The sequence below is a fragment of the Anoplopoma fimbria genome, chromosome 21, assembly GCF_027596085.1.
Source record: "Anoplopoma fimbria isolate UVic2021 breed Golden Eagle Sablefish chromosome 21, Afim_UVic_2022, whole genome shotgun sequence".
Lineage (NCBI taxonomy): Eukaryota > Metazoa > Chordata > Actinopteri > Perciformes > Anoplopomatidae > Anoplopoma > Anoplopoma fimbria.
The window spans coordinates 13,025,193-13,049,694 of NC_072469.1; the positions used below are offsets into that span (position 1 = coordinate 13,025,193).

General features: G+C 41.5%; 1 protein-coding gene across 3 annotated transcripts in view; it reads right to left on the reverse strand.

Moving 5' to 3' along the window:
• LOC129110538 (microtubule-associated protein 4) overlaps positions 1-24,502 on the reverse strand; it is a 105,257-nt gene that overhangs the window by 65,012 nt on the left and 15,743 nt on the right. For all 3 annotated transcript variants that reach the window (XM_054622627.1, XM_054622628.1, XM_054622626.1), the window contains exons 2-3: positions 15,060-15,248; positions 12,667-12,723 (exon numbers count right to left, since the gene is read on the reverse strand). In XM_054622627.1, coding sequence (XP_054478602.1) covers positions 12,667-12,723; positions 15,060-15,246 — 244 coding nt within the window. In that variant the 5' untranslated portion in view covers positions 15,247-15,248. The remainder of the gene's footprint in view (positions 1-12,666; positions 12,724-15,059; positions 15,249-24,502) is intronic.

A 24,502-nucleotide genomic window follows, 5' to 3' on the forward strand; every position in this document is an offset into this window, starting at 1 on the left:
GGCAAACCAAAGTAACCTCCTGTGTGGACCAAACCTCATTGAACATGGCTCATTTAAGAAGTCTGTGCAGTTGTGCCAAGTGTGCAGACCTCCTCCTACTGAGAAATTATATTGGCTCCCTAATCAAGTGGGCGTTGTCTGGGAATAAAGCCACAGCCCCATTTGGATCTATGAGAAGCCAACGCTGAAGTCCTTTGGTGTTTACACAACAATTATCCAACAAAAAATTTAAATCAACTTTGATAATCAGAACAGCTTACTGCCATGTAAGCTTAACAGCAAACCTGGCTATTTTCCGGCGCATGGCTCCCTACAGTTCGCCTCACCAAAACTGTCTGATCTGGGATGAGCTGGGGGGGGCTGTCCTCCAGCTGACCTCAGCCCCTCCCTGCTCCTCTGCCTCAGCCTCAGCTCCTTGAGCTGGGATGGGAACTGGGAACGAGCTGGCTCAGGGCTGCTGCAGAGCCACGGGCGCACGATGACGGTTCACCGACAGGACAGAGCGCTGTTCTCTGGTGAGGACAAGCTTCCAGAGTGTCCTGTTGATTCAGCCACAACAGGACATTAATCATATACTTTGAATAAGACAGCAGTCCCCTTACTGGCCACCTATACCTACAGCTGTATTTAGAATAAAATCCATTGTTTTTAAGACCTGAGTCTGGTCTAATGTATGTCTAGTGACAGCCGTATAGCCACCGTTTGAAGAGTGTAGGGGTTTTTTCTCTTGTTTTCTGGCATTGCTAGAGCACTCAATGAGCATTCAGCCTCAGTGATATAAAGAGACTTACTGCAGTGGGTCTGTACAAAGGGATCTGATCTCTTAATTTAGAAGATCAAAGCTTGGCCTAGTTTTACTTAATCCAGCAACACTAAACTTTTGCAACTTTTTTTTATAAATCATTAACCCTGCTGCAGCTGCTCGAACACATATGGACTCGACACAGACGGACGATCCACCCACATAAAAAACAGACCAGTACCCACATCATTCTCTTTGGGTATTGCCTGAATAGGGAGAACTCTGGTGCTGTGGTGTAAAAAGAGAACTGATGTGGACAATGCACAAGGCGGAGGATCTCATAATGACAAAAGTAAAGCAGATCTATCCGTTAGCCTGGTTCCAAAACTGAACCGGGCTTCTCAACTGAACGGGAAAAATTATTTCACTTTATATTAATTCGAGTCAATCATTCTTAAAAGAACAAAAATTGTCTTTGAGGCTACAATATTCATCAATATTTAGTGCAAGAACAGCGCTTGTTTTTTTTGTGCCCCATTTGGTTGCACTCATGCACCCCCTTGCGTTATTACCAAAAAATCTGAGACATGGATCTATATATTTAAGGCTGGCATATCTAACCCAATGCATCATGGGAGACACTCTAGCCACATTGTAGGGTACAGAAAATGAAGGGATGGATGGATAGGGTGGGGCTTTATCAAACTAGCCCTCGTGTTGTTTTGCGATACGTGTATTAAATAGGCATTACTGTAACAGCAGAGCTGATTTCAAAATAAAAGTGAATCTCTCGCAGAATGTGATTTTCACATTTAGTTATTCATAACTTAGTCAGTCTGTGAATAATGAATGAAAAATAAATAAATTACAAAATTAATAAATATTAAATAATAAATACAATAAATAATACTTAGAAAAAAATACCACCTGCAAGCTGTGTTTCAGTAAAAAAAAAAGGTAATTGTGGGAATAATTAAATTAATAAGAATACATTTCAGTGTTTGCAAAAAATGATCACGCTGGTATGATCATGGTTTAATCAAACAGTTATGCTGTTTTGGAAATTATGACAATTTTAAATATATTGTATAATGCAGCACAGCCTTAAAATATAAATACTATTTGTAACCCATATCACCAGGTCCTAGCTTAGAGCCAGATCGACACTACCTTTAGACCCAAAACCAATATTTGTATGATGTTTTTTCCTTTTTTCCAACTGAAGCTTTTCCACTATAATTACAGATGTGTCCTTTAACTTGAAGTGCTGTTTAAAACGGAGGAGGAGGAGACCAGTCAAGAGGCTGACGCAGTGACAGTACACATTCAGTGTGAGGGTGATGTGCATTGACAGGCGGTGGAGAAGAAAGGTGCAGTGGATGTGACAACGTCTCCGTAGCGTGTGTGTGCGCACGCGCATGTGTGTGTGTGTTCATGTTTCCGGTAGAGGCGGGTGGTTGATAGGCCCTGCAGATATTGATAACAAACCCACACATGCAGCTGACGGTGAACCCCTCCTTCTCCCTCCATCTCTTTCTTTGAATCCAAGCCTTTTATGTCATTGTACTCCACACCTCCTTTTCCTAGCCTCAAAACAACCCCCACTTGTCTGTCTGAAAAAAAGAGGAAAACAAAAGCGAGGCAATCCCTCTGTGGCTACTTTAATCCCACCCTAACTTTCACTTGACCTTCTTCACTTCGACGTTCGTTCGGTTTTTCGTTCGGCAGGATTAAGGAGTTGAGCTACGGAGAAGGATTTTCTGACTTCCCTCCTCTATAGTTTTTGTTTTCGCTCATATTTGCATTTCCAGACGTCATGCTTTCTAGCATCCCTCACTGTCACAGATCACAATTCACTCTACTGAGCCAAGCATGGGGAGGGAGCTATTGAGTTCCCCACCAGCAGGGATTGTGCAGTCAGTACAAGTCAAATCAACAGATGAAGTTAACAAGTGCACACTTCAAAGTGCGGTAGAGAGTGTGGGGATCGCTAGTCGCCCATGTTGATGCTTCCCATCTAGAGCTTTCCATGTTTAACAGCTCAAAGGCGAGCCTGAGGCCTTGATATCCACACACTGTATTCTGACATGAGAGCAAAGAGGGAGGTGTTCACTCAGTTAAACACGCACACGCACACACACACACACACACACACACACACACACACACACACACACACACACACACACACACACACACACACACACACACACAATGCACATGAAGATGCACAATGACATACACATTCACAGTCACACACCTTCACATATTAGAAAAGCTCACACGGATGAAGCGCTTTCTGTCATCAGTGAGGGAGGAATTAGTTTTTTTTTCCTTTACGGCTCGGGGATTAAAGTTGCATCGAGAATATATAAAAAGGAGATTTATCCAGCTTTTTTCTACCAAATCACTTCGTGAGTGAAACAGGATGACAGCGCCAGTTTATCAAATTATAGAAAGATGGCAGTGTGCTCAGCTAAAAGTCGTGAGTTATGGATTTTCAGTCAAATAAACATGGTGAATGACATGGTGAAAAGTATGCTAGGGTCATGTTTGACTTTTCAAAGGCTGACACATGAGTGGAAGTTTTCAGATGTCTTGGTCCTCATTCTAACATACACATATTGAAAAATGAGGTTTATGTTATTATCACGTGTCTCGCAGATGAAATGATCAATGGCCAAAATGTTTGTTTGGAGAAAATGCCCAGCTCTCTGTTCTGTGTGAGCACTGAAGAAAAAAAAGCTGGCTCTGTAAATTGGAGCAAGCCACTAGGGCTGGACAGGATATCTTTTATTTTTATTTTTTACATTTAAAGCTTCTATCAGTTTTACAAATATGTTTTGAATGGTTTTTTTTTGACTGCAGGTTTCTAAAAATCTAAATGCCAACAAATATAGATTATTCAGAATATTTAGTTAGATAAAAAAACATCTTGTGAACTTTGGAAATGATTACATTAAAACTGCTAGAGTGGAACTACAGATGAGTATACAGCCTCAACACTCACAATATAACAGACAAAGGTCATAGGTCTTAAGTTTGGTTTTTATCCTGAGCAGTTAAGCTGGAGTAAATGTAAAAAAAAAAAAAGATCCAGAAAGCGGAGTCAAAGTGAAAGGTGTCTGCTGGTGGCTGCTTTAGGAGTTGACAACTAAAAACACTAGCTGGTGGCAGTGCTTAATCAGAAATCCACAGTGCCTGGAGAACATTAGTCAACGCCTAGCTGTAAGTCATTACAGTTTAGGGGGGGAATGAAATTAGAACCAAAAGTTATATTTACAACTATGGAAAGCAAGCAGGTTAAGAAACTGTGATGGGTTCCTCCGTTTCAGCACTCTGGACAGCGTCGCACCTATGCACGCACCCCTTAATTTAACAATACTCATTTCACCATTTCGCAGAACACCTTCATACAGTAGATAAATAATATATGAAGGGTGCTGCAGGCATGAGGAGTTCAAGGTCCTCAGATGATGCATGTCGCCACTGTGTGTGGGGAGAAGAACATCATGTACTGTAGTATGTGAGGGTCTATGCAAGATGTACACCACATCCTCAGTCTCCATCTCATTCTCTTCCTCTTTGAGTCTTCCCTCACCCTTGTTAAGGGTAATGTAGGGGGAACAGCTCGGGACAACTCCCTCCGCCGGAAAAAGCACATCTGCTTGCACAAAGGAAACGTACATCTCTCTTTCTTTTTCTCCAGACATCGGCCACACCACTCGTCTCTGAGTCTAAGCAAGCCAGGCTGCCCCATATAGAGCTTGCTCACGCACACACGACCATGCTGACAGAGGCGATCCTGCAGGTCAGGCTGATCTCTGGAGGTTTAGGTTAAGTGGACGGTAAATCATGAGCAATGCAGCAACCCTGGTGGAGGAACACTTGACAAGGCTGTGAGAGTGTTGAAGGGAATTTCAATAGAAGAGATATTTTCTTAACATTGTTCACATTGTTGTTTAACATTATTATTAATTAATACATGTACGAAAGTATTAAATACACACTCATATCAATTTGACCAAAAACCTCTAAAGTGAACGACTTGGCTGTACTTTGTGGTAGTGCTATTTAGCAGTTGTTAGCATGCTAACTTGCTAAACTGAGGATGGTGAAGATTGAAAACTTTAAACATGCTACCAGCGTGTTAGCTTTGACATTGTGAGCATGTTAGCATTCAGCTCAAAGTACCACTGGGCCTTATTGCAGTACACTACAGTACACTATTAACACTTGTTCATACTCCAGTACAGATAGATAGATCGATTAGATATATATTAACTTTGCCTTTCATACTATTCACAGGGAAAGTGTACAGCAGTAGGAAGTTACATTGCATCGGGCTCATGAGTTGAATTTAATTTAAAAATAAAAAGTTCTCACAAAAGTAAAAGGGTATGCAAATACAGGATTAAATTGTAAATGTAAGATACAAATTTCTTACCACAATACAATACAGACAAACAGTCAAGAACTCACACCCTCCTCTGAACAAACTACAGTTGTGGATATAAGTATGCAGACATGAAGAAACCGGGGATGCGTTGGCTTATTTATAATACAACCAAGGAAAGGTGAATACAGTACGTACATTCAGTGGACGAAATAAGTGTCCAGTTTACTTTTCTAAAGCAGTCAGCATGCTGGTAATGCGGACAGTCTGCACCGATACTGGTCACAAATACTGGGCTGCAGATTTGCACAGTGACCCTCACCGACTTGTGCAGATGAAGAAATTTAGGTCTTGCAGTCCATCGTAGCCATAGACACATGGAAAAACCATGAATTGGCTTTTAGTGCTTCATAAATGACCTTAAACCTTTTATGTGGCGATCTTCATGGGTCCACTCCAGCCACATAGGACCCGAGACCGAACTAGGGACCCGTACAGGTTTGGATCTACAGTTTATACGGTCAATCAGGTCCTGTTCCAACACTGTGGGTCCTTGGAGTGTTTATAGAGTTACTTATCTTATTTTAGAAGTAATTTGTCCCTTTTTTATATACACCTTTTTTCACATAACAGCCCTTTTATTTGTTCAGCTCTGTGTAGATGTGTGTTGTTTTTCAGTTAAGCTGATGATCATGATAAAATGTAGCAGGCATCTATATCTACTCTGTGTCTCCTGAAGTGCATCTCCTTTCATGTTTGGAACCTGACTTCAGTCAGCCGTTGGTTCTGGAAGAGAAGCTATAAAAAAAATGATGGCTGGCAAACATCTTTAGACACTGCACAATCACCTTTCATTTCTTTTTCTATGTGTTTTTTTTCCTAAGCCGCAGAATGAGGGCGAAAAGAAAAACTGGTTTCTCTCTTTCCAAAAAAGAAGGAAAGAGTAATAAATGAATGGGTTTTGTAACCAAAGAGGCACATCTCTCAGAAGCGATAGAAAAATCGTTTCCCCGCGGCACACACTAATCTCTAAGCTTTACATTGAAAAAAATCCACCGCCTCCAAAGGTTACATCCAGAATGACTAAGAGTCGGATATTAAAAATATCTGAAAAAGGAAATAATGGTGCACATAATATGAAAGGCTGCGAGGGACGGGAATAGAAATGGAAAAAAGGAGCAGTTAGACATTAGAGAAGAGGTTTAGTTCAGGTTGGTTAGAAGAAGAAAGAGAAACCCAACAGACAGGTAAGTGTGTGTTAAATATCAGTTTATTAGCACAAGGTGAAGGCAGACAACAGAAAGAGGCACGTCTATAAAAAGGAGATACTTTTTGGAATAAACACATAACAGTGATCTAAACTTTGTGGCACATACAATATGTTTCTATGCATCCAAGAAGTAAAATAGGAAAAAATATATATATTTAGTACCCAGGTGAAATAATCTGTTTGTTGTGTCTGTAGCTGACCTTAACCTCTGACCCCTTTTATGGAGGTCTCCAGTGATCTTCTGTTCATTTACAGCCGTGAGAGTAGAACATGTTTTACAAGGACTGGAGCTGTGCTTGTTATAAACACACACAGATGGAAGTGTGTTCACGTACACGTTTAAAATATCACTCTGCCAGGCCGAGGACTAGTTACTCTAAGAGAGAGAAAAACAGCCGTGTGGGCGTGCTGTAGAACATTCACAGTTTTTTATCTTAATGCCACCAACCGAACAGAGGTGAATGGAATTATATTTGTAGTACAACTATTTTTATATATTTTATTTGTATTATTTCGTTGCACTAGCTTGGAGCTAACGGGACACTGTCACCTTACTGATAAATCTTAAATTAATTTCCAGTAAACTAAGAGGTTTGACGGACTCAATTCACTACACAACGACAACAGACACAACAAACGCATGTTGTTTATAGGAAAAGCAAACACGGAGGTAAGGGACTAAGATTAACATTTATACAATTAAAAATAATCAGATTGACTGAGGTAAGAATTAAAAACTAAAGACACACATTACAGTGAAATGGAACAGAAGGCAGCTCAAAGACTACAGGGACATTCCCTACATTGTTCACACTAATGATTGTCCATTAAAGGTCTGGCTTTAGTATTTATTAATCCATATATTTGGTTAAAGGAGGATTGTGCAAAGCGGATAAAGCGTGAAGGTTTGACAGCTCAAAGAGATTGCCAAGAGAGGTGATCGTCAGAGAGGGCTGAAGAGTTAAAAGAGTTTCATTGTAGAGAAGAAAAACAAAATTGACAAAAATGCAAATAGTCTTCGGGTGGGTTGAAATGCGATTCTGTTTTGTTATTTTGCCTGCAAATTTGTGCCGGTCGCTGGGTGTCGACGGATTGGGCTTGCAGCACCGGCGACTCACTTTGAAAGCTTTCAGACAGGAGGACAAGGGGGCTGGCTGCTAGACGGTGTGTGTGCCCCGAGTGTGTGTGTGTGTAAAGAGAGGGAATGAACTTACGAACTTACTGTCTGCTTCAGGGTGATGCTGAGACAGAGAGGGAGAGAAACTAGAGGGGCTGCAGATGTGCATGATTCTTGACCTCATTTGATTTATTTGGTAATGCCACAGTAGGCTTTTTATACATTTGTAAAGCTGAAATGAATTTGTATGTATTTTTTGTAAATATTGGGACACGAGCACACGATTTGCAAATAATAAGTGATCAGAGAGAAACGGGCATTGGAACGGTGGAAATAAGTAAAAGTGGTACTTGGTAACAAATTTCCAAGAATAAAAAACAAAGAAAAAAAAACACACATTGAATTTCAAATGCCACTTGTGTGTTTGTCCAAAAACAGTTGTGTGTCAAAGACACCCAGTTCACCCAGCGGAGTGAATCACAGTGTGCCACACATCATGTGGAGGAACAGCGTGTGCTGGAGTCAGGACAGCGTGGCTTAGCAGAGTGTGCGTGTGCACGTATAATAAAGTTTGTGTGAGCTCTGTCATGGGTGAAAATAATGTGGTATCTCATCCACATCCTCAGACATCCTCCTTCACACTGGATCAAAGCAGCCATGGGCAGTTTGTGTGTCTGTGTGTGTGTCGCACAGGGGTGAGGGGAGAGGTGCACAGAAGCGGAAGCACAGCTGATTGACGATCGGCATGGCGATGGAGGCGGGGTCTAGTCTTCTGAAGCATGGGGATTGGGAAAAGGAGGAGAGGAGAGAAAACGGAAAAGAAAATGGAAGTGTAGTAAAAAAAAAAGGGGGGGAAAGAAAGAGTAGAAAAAGTATGTCGACAAAAGATGGTTCATTCAAGAGAGAAAAATAATAAGTGGCATAAATAAATAAAAAAGTGAATAAGAGGAAGGGATGAGGAGGGAAAAAAGGAAGAAAGCAGGTTAGTAAAGCTTTCATAAAATCAACTTGTCAAACAAAAGTCAAATACTTGACCAACATGAGTTATCTTATTCTGAAGGTTTTAAGTCAGATCTGCTTTTGTCGTCTTTTATTGGTCAAGTATTTGGGAGGACATTCTGTACCGTGTACTTGTGTTTACGTGGCGTGCAGAAGCATCATGCATTGGAGGAGCAGCGTCCCAACACAAACATACGCACGCACGCGCGCACACACACACACACACACGCACACACACACACACACACACACTTGCTCTGTCAGGATACGCTCTCAATTCTCTGACCCAGTTACTACTTATACAGCCTGCGTCCTCTCCCTGGGGTCTGCTGGAGCGGCGGTGATGAATGTATGCAATGCACCTCGAAGAGGCCAGATGGTCTGCACGACTGGAGTAGGGCCGCCGAAAACAGTTCTATCACACCTCGCACTGATTTCTGTTGAAATCTGAGTTTAACCAAAACTTAAACAGAGCATCCAATACAAACATGCAAGCGTAGAGCTCCGTAACCATGGTTACGAGCTACAGATGCCATGCAAACAGCCGGACAGCTAAAGTGGGAAACATGCCAACACACAGACTTTTACATGCTGATCACTCCTCCTACTGCCACCAACATCCATCCCACACAGGCTTCCAGTCAGTGGACCAAACACAGTCCATAAAAGATGGCAAGTTTGACAGCTTTATCCTTCCCAGAGTGCACTGGTATCCGCTGGCAGAGAAAAACACCCAGTGCCAGTTTAATTCCTTAGAAGATAATAGTTGTTTTGAATATTTTTTTAAAGTAGAATGACACATTGCCAGATTGGCTGGCAAATTGGGCAAAGTTTACTACACCACCTACACACATAGACTGTAAATAAGAAGTGGATATAGTCGCGACTTGACGCTACCCATTGTTTTTTTGCAACCAGAAGTGACAGGAGAGGGTGGAGCTAAGTACAATCAAACACTAAATAAGGCATTTGTTTCAGGTCCAATCTGCAGCTGGTTAAGATTAGTTTTATTCACTGCCCAGCAGAGGCAGAAGTTCCACAACAAAGCTCTAGAATTCTCTCTGACCAGAATGAGTTCTGGTCATTATTATATACGGGGTTACAGTAAAATAACAGTTAAACAAAAAGTGTGGATTGGGTTTAGCTACTCAGGAAGGACGAGGGTCATTGAAACTATCGCCACCCAAGGTGTGTATAAGTTGACAGTCCAGGGAATGAGTCGGTCTGGGAACCCAACTCACAGCTCTGCAGTAGTGGCTTCTCATGGGCTGACTACAGGTCTGTTTTACAGAACAAAAAGGTGATTTGATACAATAAGGTGTGACCTCTTACAGGGTCTCTCTCTTTACACCACACCTAAAGGTTTCACTCACAGAGGTTTGTTCATTAATGTAACGTAGTTTCATCTGCACAGAGGTTACTGTTACACAGAAGTGGCAGGAAAACATAAAACAATACAGTTAATTCATCTAAGAAAGCTCTAACGTTATCTTCTGCTTTAGAAACTGGAAAACATAAATCCATACAGACACTGTCCTTCTGCCAAGAGGATGGAGCTTTGACTATATAAGATTTCACCGACACCAAATTGCTGCATTTCATTCTGCTTTTACTGAATAAAACGTCTGAAAATGTCTCCCTTTAACCTTCAAGGCTGAAGTGGATTTGCGTGTTGTCAGTGGAGGAGACCTTTCATACTGATTCATACACCCATGCAAAGTCCTTCCTCTTCTAATGACATGCACAGCAGCTCTGCAGCTTGAAAAGGAACGTCTGCATGGCGACAAGAAAAAGTGAGCGTTCATGTTTAAGCTTAGAGATGGGGGGGACCAGACTATTGAAAAATAAAAGTCTGATGAGCTGATTTCTAAGATGTACCACGCATAAACACACAAACACACACACACACACACTGCAGAAAAACAGTTCCCCTCTCAGTCTATTTCAGGGTAAGTAGACAGCCAGAGGGGCAGACAGAGATGCTGTTCATTAGACACAATAAATATTCCTCTTTAGAGCAGCATCCTTTCGCTGTGGCTCATTATCTCCAATAAGAGATAACACTAAAACAATTTATTCACATCACAGGCAAAGAAAGGACTGTCTTCAATTGCTGCGTTATTCCATTTATTAAAAGGAGTACATGTGATATTATCAGGGGGAACATTTGACAATCGCCTGTCCTCAACTGAGATTCATTTCCATCACTGATTATGCAAATGACCTACTTTGCACTTCACTACTGATTGAAATTGAAGTCTTACTGATTAGCTCTCTTAGCCAGCTGGAGAAAGGCAGCGGTGTAAAGTCGCAATGGGTGACGCGTTTTATCCAGGTGACAACCTCCAGTTCTGCCAAGTGACACCGATGTGGAAGTGTCCTAAAACCTGCATTCTATCTACTGACCAGCAGGGGGCGACTCCTCTGGTTGCAAAAAAAGAAGTCAGATTGTATTGTATTGTTCTCTTGATTTATTACCTCAGTAAACATTGTAAACATGAGTTTATGGTCTCAATCTCTAGTTTCAAGTGTTGATGTTCATTTAGTAAATTATGGTCCATTTAGAGTCAAGGAGACCAAAAAGCAGGTAATCCTTTCAGGCTAAATGCTTTGGCTGTGATTGACAGGTCGCTGCCCCTACCGGAGCTGTACACAGAGTCACTACGTCACTCCTCCAGATTCCTAATATGGTAACTTCTGTTATTTAATTACAAAAAGCAAAGATCGGCGACGGCCGTAATCCAAGATGGCGAGAGCCAAATCGCTGAACTCGAGGCTTCAAAACAGCAGTCCACAAACCAATGGCTACGTCCACTTCTTCTATACAGTCACTTGTTTTATCACAAATCTTTAAACAGATTCCTGCTCCTCAGAATTGAAAACATATGGGTTTTACAGCAGGGTCCCTCATTCCTCTCTGATAAAACGTGAACGTGGAAGAAAACATGAAGGTCAGTCTTCAGTTAATTTGCAGATTCATAGTTTACACTAAAAAAGACAAGAGGAACTTATAAATACAAACATAATGCACTTTTGAAGATTCATTAGGCTTGTCGTTGGAAACAATGCACCTGGAGTATCTTACGACAACTAGTCGGTTGTACTTTTACTTATTAAACACAATTTTGGACAGCAACCTTTACTTGAAGCGATAGTTCAGATGTTTTGTAGTGGGTTTGTATAAGGTACTTCTTCATAGTCAGTGTATTACTACAGAAGATGGATTTAGGAGAAAACAGACAGGAGTACCAGCACGGGAACAAACTAATGAACTGCTGTGGACGATTTTTAGTAGATCAATTTAAGTGTATGCTATATTCAAAATATTTTCACCAATTTACCTTGGTGTCAGCCCTTGCCGACTGGGAACTGAAACCGTTATCTAGGCTCTCTTTAAAGCCACAGGACTCCATTAACAAAAACAGCAATGTAACCTCACAGAACATGGGAGTTGCTGGTCTACAGCTGCCTCTCATTTTACATCCAAACAGTGGAACACTAAAATATGTTTCTGAAAACACTTGAGGCGAGAAATACGCAATACAGTAACTAACTTTTGATTTCTTTCCTGATTTTGTCTATCTGATCCATGTACTACTGTCAAGGCTAGACCGACAGTTAGAGCAATTAGGACAAATAATTATTTTTTTGAAGTTACCAAATTTGACTTTAAGTACATTATTAATTATTAATTTGCTCACTTTTACTGTTAAAAAAAACAAGAACACAAAAGAATAAAGTTTTTCTACAGGGCTCCTGAGTTTACCGTTACAAGGAACTTGACATTTAATATGTTTCTGATCGTAACTCATATTTTTTAATCATATCAATGCCTTATTGTCGTTGAACTACTTTGAATGAACGGCTGGGAGAATTAAGAGCAGCAGCCTTGTTTTTAAGGATGTTAAAGACCCACGAGAGCAGCTCACATCCTGCTCTGACAGGCTACTTATATCAGAATACACACACACACACACACACACACACACACACACACACACAGAGGATCAAACTGAGGTGAAGAACAAGGAGGAAGTAAAGACGGTTGAAAGACAAGAAAAGACCAACGGCCCGTGATTGGTGGATGAGGATGACCAGGCGACCTTCACCAACGGCAGAGGGAATTGTGGGATATGTCTTACCAGGCTTTTGCACCCCGTGAGCTTCCTGCTCTCCATTCTCCAGAGTCGCACCCGTGTCTGCACAGCACACACACACACACACAAAACAAGCAGACACATTACTATCCATCTGAGTGCTGATGGCCTGACGAGATAGGAAAAATCAAAGTGCACGGTATCGGTTTTGTTCAGCGGAAATATGACAGATTGAGCCCGGCATCGAATGGAAACCATTGACCCAGGTATCCGAAAGGGCAGATCGCTACAGACATGTGTGTAGTCTACCACTGGATGAACCAGTTAGGAGCACACGGGCCTGTTGTGGTCAGACTGGGGGCAGGCAGAGGGCAGAGCATATTAGTCAGTGTGGGACGCTGAGAGATATGATACTGTGTGACATCTGACTGCTGAATCACAGCACTTTATTTATCCTATGTGCACACACACACACACACACACACACACACACACACACACACACACACACACACACACACACACACACACACACACACACACACACACACACACACACACACACACACACACACACACACACACACACACAACACAGTTTTACAACAAGGCTCCGACACACAAGCATCAATCAGACAAAGAAATGTGGCTATATTCATATATATGTCTATAAATGATATATATATATATATATATATAATTCATAGTCATACACAGTAGTGCACATGCACACACACACACACACGGTAAATGGACTGCTATCCAAGTGCTTAGCAAAACAATTGCTCTGGTTCACTCATGTACTCACTATTCAGACATTTATTGTAGTGAACTGATTGGTCAGAAGCGGTTAATTGGTAGGTTATGTTACCATGACAACATAACCATGTTAAAAGTGAGCCAACTAACAAGAAAGCGTGCAAAAAAGTACATGCCAACAAAAAACAGCAAAACAAAGCGTACACGTGTATACAGTACACACATGAACACATTAAAGTGCAGGCATGCAAAACCCCGAACGGGCATGCAAGAACACACACATACACACACACACACACACACACAAGGCATGATTAATTTATGTCCGCACCAACACACAGGACACCACGGATCAAAAACACAGGACACTCATCAAAGTGCACGTTACATGCACATCAGGGCACTAAACCAACAACTCTGGTCCAAAAACAAACAAAACAAAAACAAATCTTCCTCCGTCTAGCTCTCCTGCTGACAGAGGACAATAACTGGCCGACCGCCTCGCCCTGCAGTTTTGGCACTCTGCGTGTCAGCATGTCTGCGTTTGTCCAAATGAACACGGCGTGCCACAGCGGATCACCGGCAACACCGCCCACGGCCCGTCCCGTGGCCTGCTGTCACCGACGAGGGCCCACACGCAGTCTGACTGTCTGACCAAAGTGTTGGGGGGTGGGTGGGGGAACCGAAATGGGCCCGAGAGCCAAGTCAGCCCTGGTTAACTGTCACTTCCTTTTATCTGGTTACTCACTCAGCTGTGTATTTGATCCATCTATCTGCTTACACACATTCCTATGTACTATCTGTGCTTCTCTTCTTTTTTTTTTAGCTTCATGGCATATTAACCCCATAATTCATAACTAAACTAAATCAAAAACTTTGCATCAGCTTAATATTCATACAGCAATCCTATAATAAACTTTTCCACACATATGCAATCTATCACTGTACCATGGCTGTATCTAAGACTATTAGATTAACAAGGAAAAAACCTCTTCAAGCTAATTCCTGAGCCCTCACCAAAAGTATTACTTTGTCCATATACAATATAAAACCATCACAGTTCTACTGCAAATTTTTTTAAATGAACAGATTTAATATGTACCTTATGACACAATAACATCTAGGCCCATTACATAGACTATTAACTGTCAAGGACACATTATAGTTTACATGAAGAACCTTGACACAAACACCGGGGTGGTTAACCATCATATGTATTGACTTTGGAACTATACCAGCTACTGGAGCAGCAGGTGGGACAGTTGGACAGTGAGCGCTCAGAGTCAAAGCATCGAGCCGCTACTCTGCTTATCTTCAGGCTGCTATCTTCCCTGCGGCTGAATGGCAGCCCGGTAGATCGGAAACGGCAGGCAGGGTGTCCGGAGGTGTTTGATACTATCTGTCATTGAGGAGCAGCTGCAGTTCGTGTTACATTAAACAGATTCTCATCCCGTTCAGTGCGGACGGAATCGGATACAGAGGTGAACGTGATGTGGTTCAGGACGGGATGAACGGGGATGAAGGTTTGAGAGGAGACAGAGTTTCTTTAACTTTGAAGCTAATTTTAAATCAATATATTATTCAATAATAAACGAGTTGATGCTCCCTGAACAACAGAACCTGTGATAATATTAGAACCCCATCCCATGCTCCATCGGGGTCCATCGTATCGGTCTCACCTGCCCTGGTGTCGTCGTTGTCCAGCAGGGGGATGTAGTCCGTCTTCCCCACCGTCTCCCCGACCTTGTCGTCGAAAGCTTCCGCCTCCAGCTGGGCCATGAAGTCCCTCTCCACCAGGCTCTCCGGGCCCGGCTGGGGAACGCTGTCCGTCAGCGCGTCGCTCAGACTCAGGTCTAACTCCGCCATGGCTGCACACAAACAAAGAGAGAGAGAGGACAGTAAGCCTGCTATCATGCTAAACACACTAAATGTCCAACAACAATGCTCCTGTCCATCAAAACCCCAAAACAAACGTCCCCAATCAGTATAATCCCTCTCTTTCACACAGTAGCAGCAACCTCAAGTCAGACCTATAAACATGGCCATAAACTCCGATATAACCACTCCCACATAAAGCTGGTAAGGTGATACGCTGAAAAACAGAGGTTGAAATTATTCTGAATAATACAAAATTAGTTTTTTTCAACGCCAAGACAGTGTGCTTCTAACAGGAAACGTAAAAAGTAGAAATATTAACGTATAATGTTTACAGAAAAGTGTAGCCTGGTGTGTCTCCCTATCCTCTTCCCAAACAAAGAGGAGTTCATTCTCACTCAATTGTCCCTCAAGGCTCCCTTACAGCTTTTCCAAACTTGTGAATCACCACAACTATGTCACTGAGCATACAGTCCAGGTACAAAAAATAATAGGCTAATGGGTCCGGTAGTATGCAGTTAGCAATGGACAGACAGACTTGCACGCACACACGACCAAACGCATGTTCTCCTATAGGCAACCGTCTGGTGGCGATAATAAGTATGAATGGATAAGACTAGAAAAACAACACTTTGATAATGATTTAGCCGCGTTTCTGAAAATCAACTTCACATACCCTTGAAAAGGAAAAGACAAAGTCCCAAGAAGTAATCACATTAAAACCGTGGGGAAACCTTCTAGTCTGAACTATTTGATGAAAAAATAAATCACAAAAATGCAATTGAAACAATAACAATATGGAACCTAGGACACATCTTAAAAGTTGTCACTTTGCAATCAAATATAGCCCAGTTTTGCATTTTAAGAAAATATGTCTGGATTCTGAAAAGTTGCTAAATGTGTTTACCCGACTTTGGCAAATTAGAAAGGGAGAGAAGGAGACTGACCAAGGCAGCTGAAAGTGAGCGATAAAGATGAAAGAAGAGGAGGTAAAGCTGAGCTATGGAGGGAGAAACTGAGTGAGAGATGGAAATGGAGAGAAGTGGTTAAAGGAAGTGAGGAGGCAAAATCTAACACTATGCAATGACAACAGATTAACAAAGTGATTACAGCCTATTGCATCATAGAGCCCAGGAAGTCTTAAATCTGACAAACACGATAGACAAAATGACTAGATCTCTTTGGTTTCCATGATCAGGGGAAAATCTGATGTGAGCTGGACTGGACTACCGCAGGACCTGGATCCAAATGGTGGCATGGAATCTATCCTAAAGAAGCACACACTGGTTTTCTGACCTCTGAGGTATTTAGAACCTACATGTAATGCAACTACCTGCCACGAGGAGGCACAGTTCTATCTGGGATGTTGCTGTCTGAAAGAAATGCATGACTTGGTGCTCCAACACAGAAGCACAGTCTGTACCCACACCCACACCACCACACACACACACACCACACACACACACACACACACACACACACACACACACACAGAGATCCAGGCAGCAGTCATCAGCCCGTCTGGGAGTTCAGCTGACCAGCAGCCACCAGGGGACTTTCATGAGTCATGCTGTGTCATGCTGTGTCATCTTCCAACTATAAGTAGTATAGTATTTAGGGCACCAGCAGCAGCCAACCTCCCTCTGCTCACCGTGTTAATCCCTCTCCTCTCCATCTCCATCTTTACACTCCCCCTTTTATCGTCTACGGCATACTTTACATCTCTACCCCGTACCAAGCATCCCTCTCTTTTTTGTCTGAAATCAGTCAGCTTCCTCAAACAGATGCAGCCCAAAGTCAAATATGACTCAACGGCCCCCTCTGCTGGAGTATCTTCTAATTACAACAAGTGAGCAGGTACCAGGTAAACTTAATTCTGTTTGTACTTACCATCCATGGATGGCTTTTATTAGTTTAAGTTTCATGGTTATCTTAGTGCTTGGGGAAAGCTCTATGTTGGTCTAACATCACGATGACCTAAAGCATAGAGTCAGAATGGTTTTACCAGAACTGGACCGACTTGCACAGAGCCCTGATCCCAACCCCGTCCCACACCTCTGTGGTGAACTGGAAGGACTGTGAGCCAGGTCTTACCTCCAGGACTTCACAGACATAAGATGATCACCTGATACAGTGGTGTTGTGCTTTGTTGCACGACATCTCTGTCACAGTTCCAATGTGAAATGGTAGCGTAACATCCTACAGAGAGAGAGCGTTTTGCAGGAGCGCCTGACTGCTTTTTTGTTGCGCAAATAGATATCAGAGTGTTTTTAGCAGTAAGCTCTGTCTATTTTTATCCATTATTGTTAGGCAACCACTAAATGCAGCCAATGTTAGCCACAACAGAAACCACAAACTGTACGCTACCTAATAGTACAGTTTAACTTAATGAATATAACTTTTTAATATCATTTTTATCATTATTAAGTCCACACTAATCCTGCTGTTTTCTGATCAGGTCATGGTAACTTCAGTTGGTTAAGTCATATAGCTATGTGTAGAATATTTTTTTTACTTTGGTGAACAATGTGAGGGCATTTGGCCTTGGCGGAGGTCTGCGCTCTCTAGGAGTGCCCTCCTAGTAAAATATTAAAATCATGTCAACTGTTGATAAATGCAGCCATTCACTTCACAAAATAATTCTAATCTTCTAAAGACATGTTATCCTGTAAATAACACAATGAACCAGCCATTCAATAAATCAGACAGTCTTCCAGTTAGTGAGTTAATCATTCAGCCAAAGTCCTCCAGACTCTACATACAGTGAGCAATAGATGGTTTCTGAGGCAGGAACATAAATAAACTAGACGTGGGCGTACATATGACGTGGCTGACTGCCAGTGTATCAGCAGGCTAACTGAGCCCCGGTGCTGAGACCAGGGTGTGTCGCAGGAGGACTGCTGCCTCCAACCACAAAACCATGCTGGTCAGAAACACTGCCCCAGTTTCCATATTTAACCCCACATCATCTGTGTATGTTTAGTACACACTGTGCCAGCTGCAGACTGAGCCGGGTAGTCCATGCCACCCAGTCCACCAGCTGATATGGTTTAAAACACAGTACAGACCTGTCACAGCCGTTGTGGAGCTATAGGAGTCTATTCCTTCTGCTGCTTCAGCTTCCATTTCTACAGCAAAGTCGCCACAGGACCACGGGAGCAGAACCTTTTTTATAAGCCTTTTGTTTTGACCCTAGCAAGGTGCCATAGTTTGAGCCCAGCTCGTTTTCCCAATTCCCGCTCCCAAGTTTGGTGTGTCCACTCGGAAATAATCTGGATTCAACAAAGGAAGGAAATCCATGGAAGAGGCAGTTTCTATTGTGTCGAGTGCCAGGGTGTGTGAATGTTACGTGTTGATAAGTCATGTGTGTCTGAGGGTGTGACGGCCTCTCTGTTGGCCCTTTCAGGAACAGCATAAAGGCTAACGTATTTTATTAGATTTATTATAAAAATATATGTGGTGTTTTCATTATAGCCCAGACATTGGATGTCTGAGGCCTAAACTGATATTTCTATGACTGAGTTAAAAAATATATATATACAGTGCTGTGAAAAAGTATTTGCCCCCTTCCTGATTTTTTTTTTTTTTGCATATTCTTCACACTTAAATGTTTCAGATCATCAAACAAATTTTAATATTAGACAAAGATAACCCGAGTAAATACAAAAGGCAGTTTTTAAATGATGATTTCATTTATTTAGGGAAAAAAGCTATCCAAACCTACCTGGCCTTATGTGAAAAAGTAATTGCCCCCTAAACCTAATTGGTTGTGCCACCCTTTGCGGCAACAACTGCAATCAAGCGTTTGCGATAACTGGCAATGAGTCTTTCACATCGCTGTGGAGGAATTTTGGCTCACTCGTCTTTGCAGATGCTTTAATTCAGCCACATTGGATGGTTTTTGAGCATAAACGGCTTGTTTAAGGTCATGCCACAGCATCTCAATCGGATTTAAGTCCGGACTTTGACTAGGCCACTCCAAAACCTTTGAGCCATTCAGAGGTGGACTTGCTGGTGTGTTTCGGATCATTGTCCTGCTGCATAACCCAAGTGCGCTTGAGCTTGAGGTCACAAACTGATGGCCGGACATTCTCCTTCATGATTTTCTGGTAGAGAGCAGAATTCATGGTTCCATCAATTATGGCAAGTCGTCCAGGTCCTGAAAACTGACCTTAACTGAGGCAAGTAAGGCCTGCAGTTCTTTAGATGTTGTTCTGGGGTCTTTTATGACCTCCTGGATGAGTCGTCGATGGGCTCTTGGAGTAATTTTGGTAGGCCGGCCACTCCTGGTAAGGTTCACCACTGTTCCAAGTCTTCTCCATTTGTGGATAATGGCTCTCAACGTGGTTCGGGTTACAAAGCCTTAGAAATGGCTTTGTAACCCTTTCCAGACTGATACATGTCAATTACTTTGTTTCTCATCTGTTCTTGAATTACTTTAGATCGCGGCATGATGTGTTGCTTTTTGAGATCTTTTAGCCTACTTCACTTGTCAGACAGGTTCTATTTAAGTGACTTCTTGATTCAACAGGTCTGGCAGTAATCAAGCCTGGGTGTGGCTAGTGAAATTGAACTCAGCTTTCCAAAAAATGTGGTTAATCACAGTTCATTCATGATTTATCAAGGGGGGGCAATTACTTTTTCACATAGGGCCAGGCAGGTTTGGATAGCTATTTTCCCCTTAATAAATGAAATCATCATTTAAAAACTGCATTTTGTATTTACTCGGGTTATCTTTGTCTAATATTAAAATTTGTTTGATGATCTGAAACATTTAAGTGTGACAAATATGCAAAAAAATAAGAAACCAGGAAGGGGGCAAATACTTTTTCACAGCACTGTATATCCTTTTTTTGCCAACTCATAAAAGGTTGAAGCAAGTTTATTTTTGTGGGCTAAATTAATAAGAAAATAATTCCCTTCTTCCAAAGCAGAAAACCTTTAAAAAGTATCTGCACTGCAATGACTGTACATAAACCACTGCCTACTCAGAGGGACTCTGGTGGATATTCATCATTTGGGTTTTGCATAGGATGACTTGCATTGCAATTTTTTGTCTTTACTTTTTATCACTGTGGCAACCTAAGGGCATTTTGTTATTATTATTATTATTATCTGCCTTTCTGCCCCGCCTGTTTGGTACCGTCACTGTCCGTCTAAAAAAGACCTCACTTGTATTTGTAATTTGTGAAAAAATAGGGGGTGTTCCATAAGCTTCACCTTGGCTGGACACCAACTTTCTCCTATAGCGTCTGTCAGGGTGATGCGTGACGTAACACTCAAGACCTAATCCCAAAAATCACTCCTGGTGTCCCTTTTATATACCAAAACACATCTAATGTTGTGCATGATTAATCCCCATGAAGGTCGGGGGGGTAAGGAGGAGCCTTGGAGCTTGTTGCTCAAGGACACTTCAGCTGTGAGGATCCTCCCTGATGTTTTATTTTTTTTCAACAGAGAGAAAAAATCTGCATGACCTGGATCTGAACTAAACTTCCTTGAAGAACAATCTGGGTTGTAATGATAAGATCTTTTATGATTCATAAATCATTAACCCATAATCATTTCTCAGGAAAACTTGATTCTTATAAGGCTGGCGAGGATCAAAGGGGTCGACCTGTGACCCAACATTTGCTGCTACGGTTTGAAACCCGATCCAGATGGCTGCTGGGATATCTAGAGTGCTCCAAACTGTGCCTCCGAGCAAGGCACTGCAGCTACAACTGTTCCAGCCAACTACAATCATCTCAGACATGAAAAGACAAATTCCTCTTTGCTGGTGAAGAATGGCTAATAAAGTCTGGGAAAAGGGAGTGTGTGTGTGAGTGTGAGTGTGTGTGTGTGTGTGTGTGTGTGTGTGTGTGTGTGTGTGTGTGTGTGTGTGTGTGTGTGTGAGATCACTAAGCCTAAAGAGCTGCATGATCAACGTCATTCCGAAAGTGATATTCGTATGCTGTATGGAGATTGTGACAGATTAGGTTTTAACCAAACCTTACTGCCTCCAGCTACGACAACTCTATTACTTAAAGGGTTTTGGTTTTTGAGTTCACTGTCTAATGACAATGTGGCTGTGAAAACAACTGCAGGGGGGTTTAGCATCCCTACATTACCACCATGTGTTAGGGATCACACAATACCAGAAATTCAGGAGCCAATATTAGTGAAATACATAAAAATAAATAAATCCTATGTGTTTCAGCATACACTCCTTTATTTACGTTTACATACTGTTTTTGTGCAAATTTATTATTAATCTCTGATCATTTTTCCTCTAGCTTTTCTCACATCTCTTTTGAAAACTGAAAAATAAACACAAGGTAGAGAGCTTCAAAAGTGTTCTTGTTACTCAAAATACTATATGCAAGAAATTGGGTGTTTTTTTTAAACACAATTAAAGAGAAGATGAATAAATTTGTTATGTGAAGACGGAACATTTTATGTTCACAATAATTTGAGTATTGGCACCATCCTCCACAATATCTGTTATTTTAATAAAAATAAAGCTATACAAAGCACTCCACGTGGACACAAAAATGTACTGTGTCAGGTGTTATTAGGAGCGTAGTGTGTAGTGTGTATTAAAGTAGACAGCCTCAACATGGTGTGGAAAAACAAAGTGTTCAGAGGCCTGGGCCTGGAGCCACTGTGTGCAAAGCTCGCCTCTGATGTCACTTTCTAAGAGAGGTGGGACACTTCCTCCAACTGCTCAACTTACTCGGTTACCATGCCAGCGTGTGTGTGTGTGTGAGAGAGCTAGATCGTACCGCTGCTTGAATGCCTTTCTTATTCCTCAATTATGCAAGTAGAGTTTCCTGTCCACTGCTATGCTTCTACAGACCCAGGATCTGTCTTTAAATGCAAATGTGGAAGATGGTAGACTGCACTTCTGTCTTTTGTTCCAGCTGATCCACAGAGACAGCTGACAAGGGACTTTTAGCCAGGGCTCTCGCTCTCTCTCTCTCTCTCCCCTTACCCACACACAAACACACACCAAACTCACACACAGGGCCCGCTTATACACAAAATTATGGATTCAATTACAAACTGGAGCCTTTTGTCTCTATCAGTTAGATGGAACAGCACCCTCATTCTAACCTTATTAAAAGTATTTACACCGGAATTTCTGTATATCTTTTCAGAGGAAGGAAAAAACCTGAAGTGTTTGGTATCATATAACAATATTGAATGAAATAAGAGATATTATTACTATGTTAAAATGAAAAGTATGTGCTGACTCCTTGATAACACATTCATCTGATGAACTAACTGGTCTAATAATCACGGGGTGAATCAGTGCTTTCAAAATCCCATTAACTCAAGAGAGAAAACAGCCGCCATGAATCAAAGACTTAACTGCTGTTATACCATCATTTCACAGTATTTATGCATTTTACAAGTTTATAAATTTATAGCTAAAAATATATATATTAAAAAGAGGCCAATTTGGATGTCATCCTATAGGTAGCTCTGAAAGAAAATGGGTCATATCAGACTATGAGCTGTGCAAGGCAGACGGTTTTCTCATCACTTCACACAAAATGCTTCAAATGTAAAATCCCTGGAACTAAATCCGATCAGATGTTGCCAAAAAGTGAGTTTTGCTAGCAATGATATGTGCGGCTCTGGGCAGAAAAACATGAATGTGCAAGCAAAGCGGTGACAGTTAGAATAGAGCTGCAATAAGTTGATCAATTGACTCACAGGATAGTTAATAGGCAACTATTTTGATACTTGAATAATTGTTTTGGTAATTTTTCAAGCAAAACTGCCAAATATTTGCGGGTTCCAGCTTCTCATACATGAGGAAAATATGTTTTTCTTTGTTTTACATGATAGTAACTGAGCAAATAATCTGCAGATTCGTCATTACTGAAATAATTATTAGTTGCAGTCCTAAACTAGAGCTAGTTTAGCTAGCAGTTAGAGTTTGGGATTGTGTTTTAGTCTGGACTGGTGACAGCTGAGACCTTTGAGTGGGTCTTATCAGACGACGCGTCCTTCCCCGCCCCTATCACATGACCACTTTATGGAAGAACCAAACAGCAGCCCTTGACCAGTGGTTAATTACAGACAAAAGAAACTGTAAACGAACAAAAGCATAAATGCTGATCTCCAGTAGGACAGGGATTTCCAGCCAACTGGCAGTGCTAAGAGTGTGAGAACAAACAACAGAAACGAGTGAAACCGGTGTTGACCAAATTTGTTGAACCATAATGTTTGAAGCTGCAGTAACCCAGTAGCAGCGTAGTAGTATTGCAGTATCATTGTCAGTGGCTGTAAATAAATCCTTTTTTTTTTTTTTTTTTTTTTTTTTTTTTTTAATTGTTATTTCCTCCCCCAATAAATCCATTTGTTCGCATAAAACGGTGCGCGTGAGAAATATAGTATTTTTTGCAACTAGAAACAAACGGCAGAGTAGATAATCTATAACGTAAACAGTCATGGGAAACATGTTTTCAGGGGTATGGACCGAGATTATTTCTGACTAAAACGCTTGTTTGCACGGACATTTTAAAGCAAAAACGGCTTGTTAGACGGAAAACGTATCAGTGTGGATGCAGCCTTAATATAGTCATGCTTCAGTCCCAGCTCCCTCTGTAAACCTCCGGGTCACACCCTAATCAATACCCACACCTGAGGGGATCTACTTCAAAGGCAGTGCTGTCTCTGTGTGTGTCTATAAATAAATAATAATAAATAATTTCCCCATTGTGGGACTAATAAAGGCTTATTATTATTATTATTATTATTATTATTATTATTATTATTATTAAGAAGCAGAGGGACTTCTAGGAAAAGTGACCCTATGACCCCCCTCCGTTAGTTTACATGAAAGCAGAAGCGGGACAGGGTAGGGCCGGGCCGGGCGAAAGACTAGGTAATCTGATCCCTATTCACACCCTGTAAATAACAACTCCTAGTACGCCTACAGGACGATCCTCCATCCTGTCATGATGAGGTATCAAATCATTAAAAAAAACTCCTTACCACTTCTTCTGGTGTACATTGGAAGAATTATTCAACTGTGTACACTACGGCTAGTTTGCACAAACAAGGATTCATTTTTAAAAACCTGATTGAATCGTGATTTAACTTTAAGTCACGGTGAACCAAACTTTAGAACTAGTTTTGTTTTTATATTCCTGTTACTCTTTTAATTTGACCAAGTTTTTATTACAAAAGGAGGAGAAATCAGGAGGAAATTAGGAGCTTCTCTGCCAAGCCATCATGAGTACGAAAGGCTAAC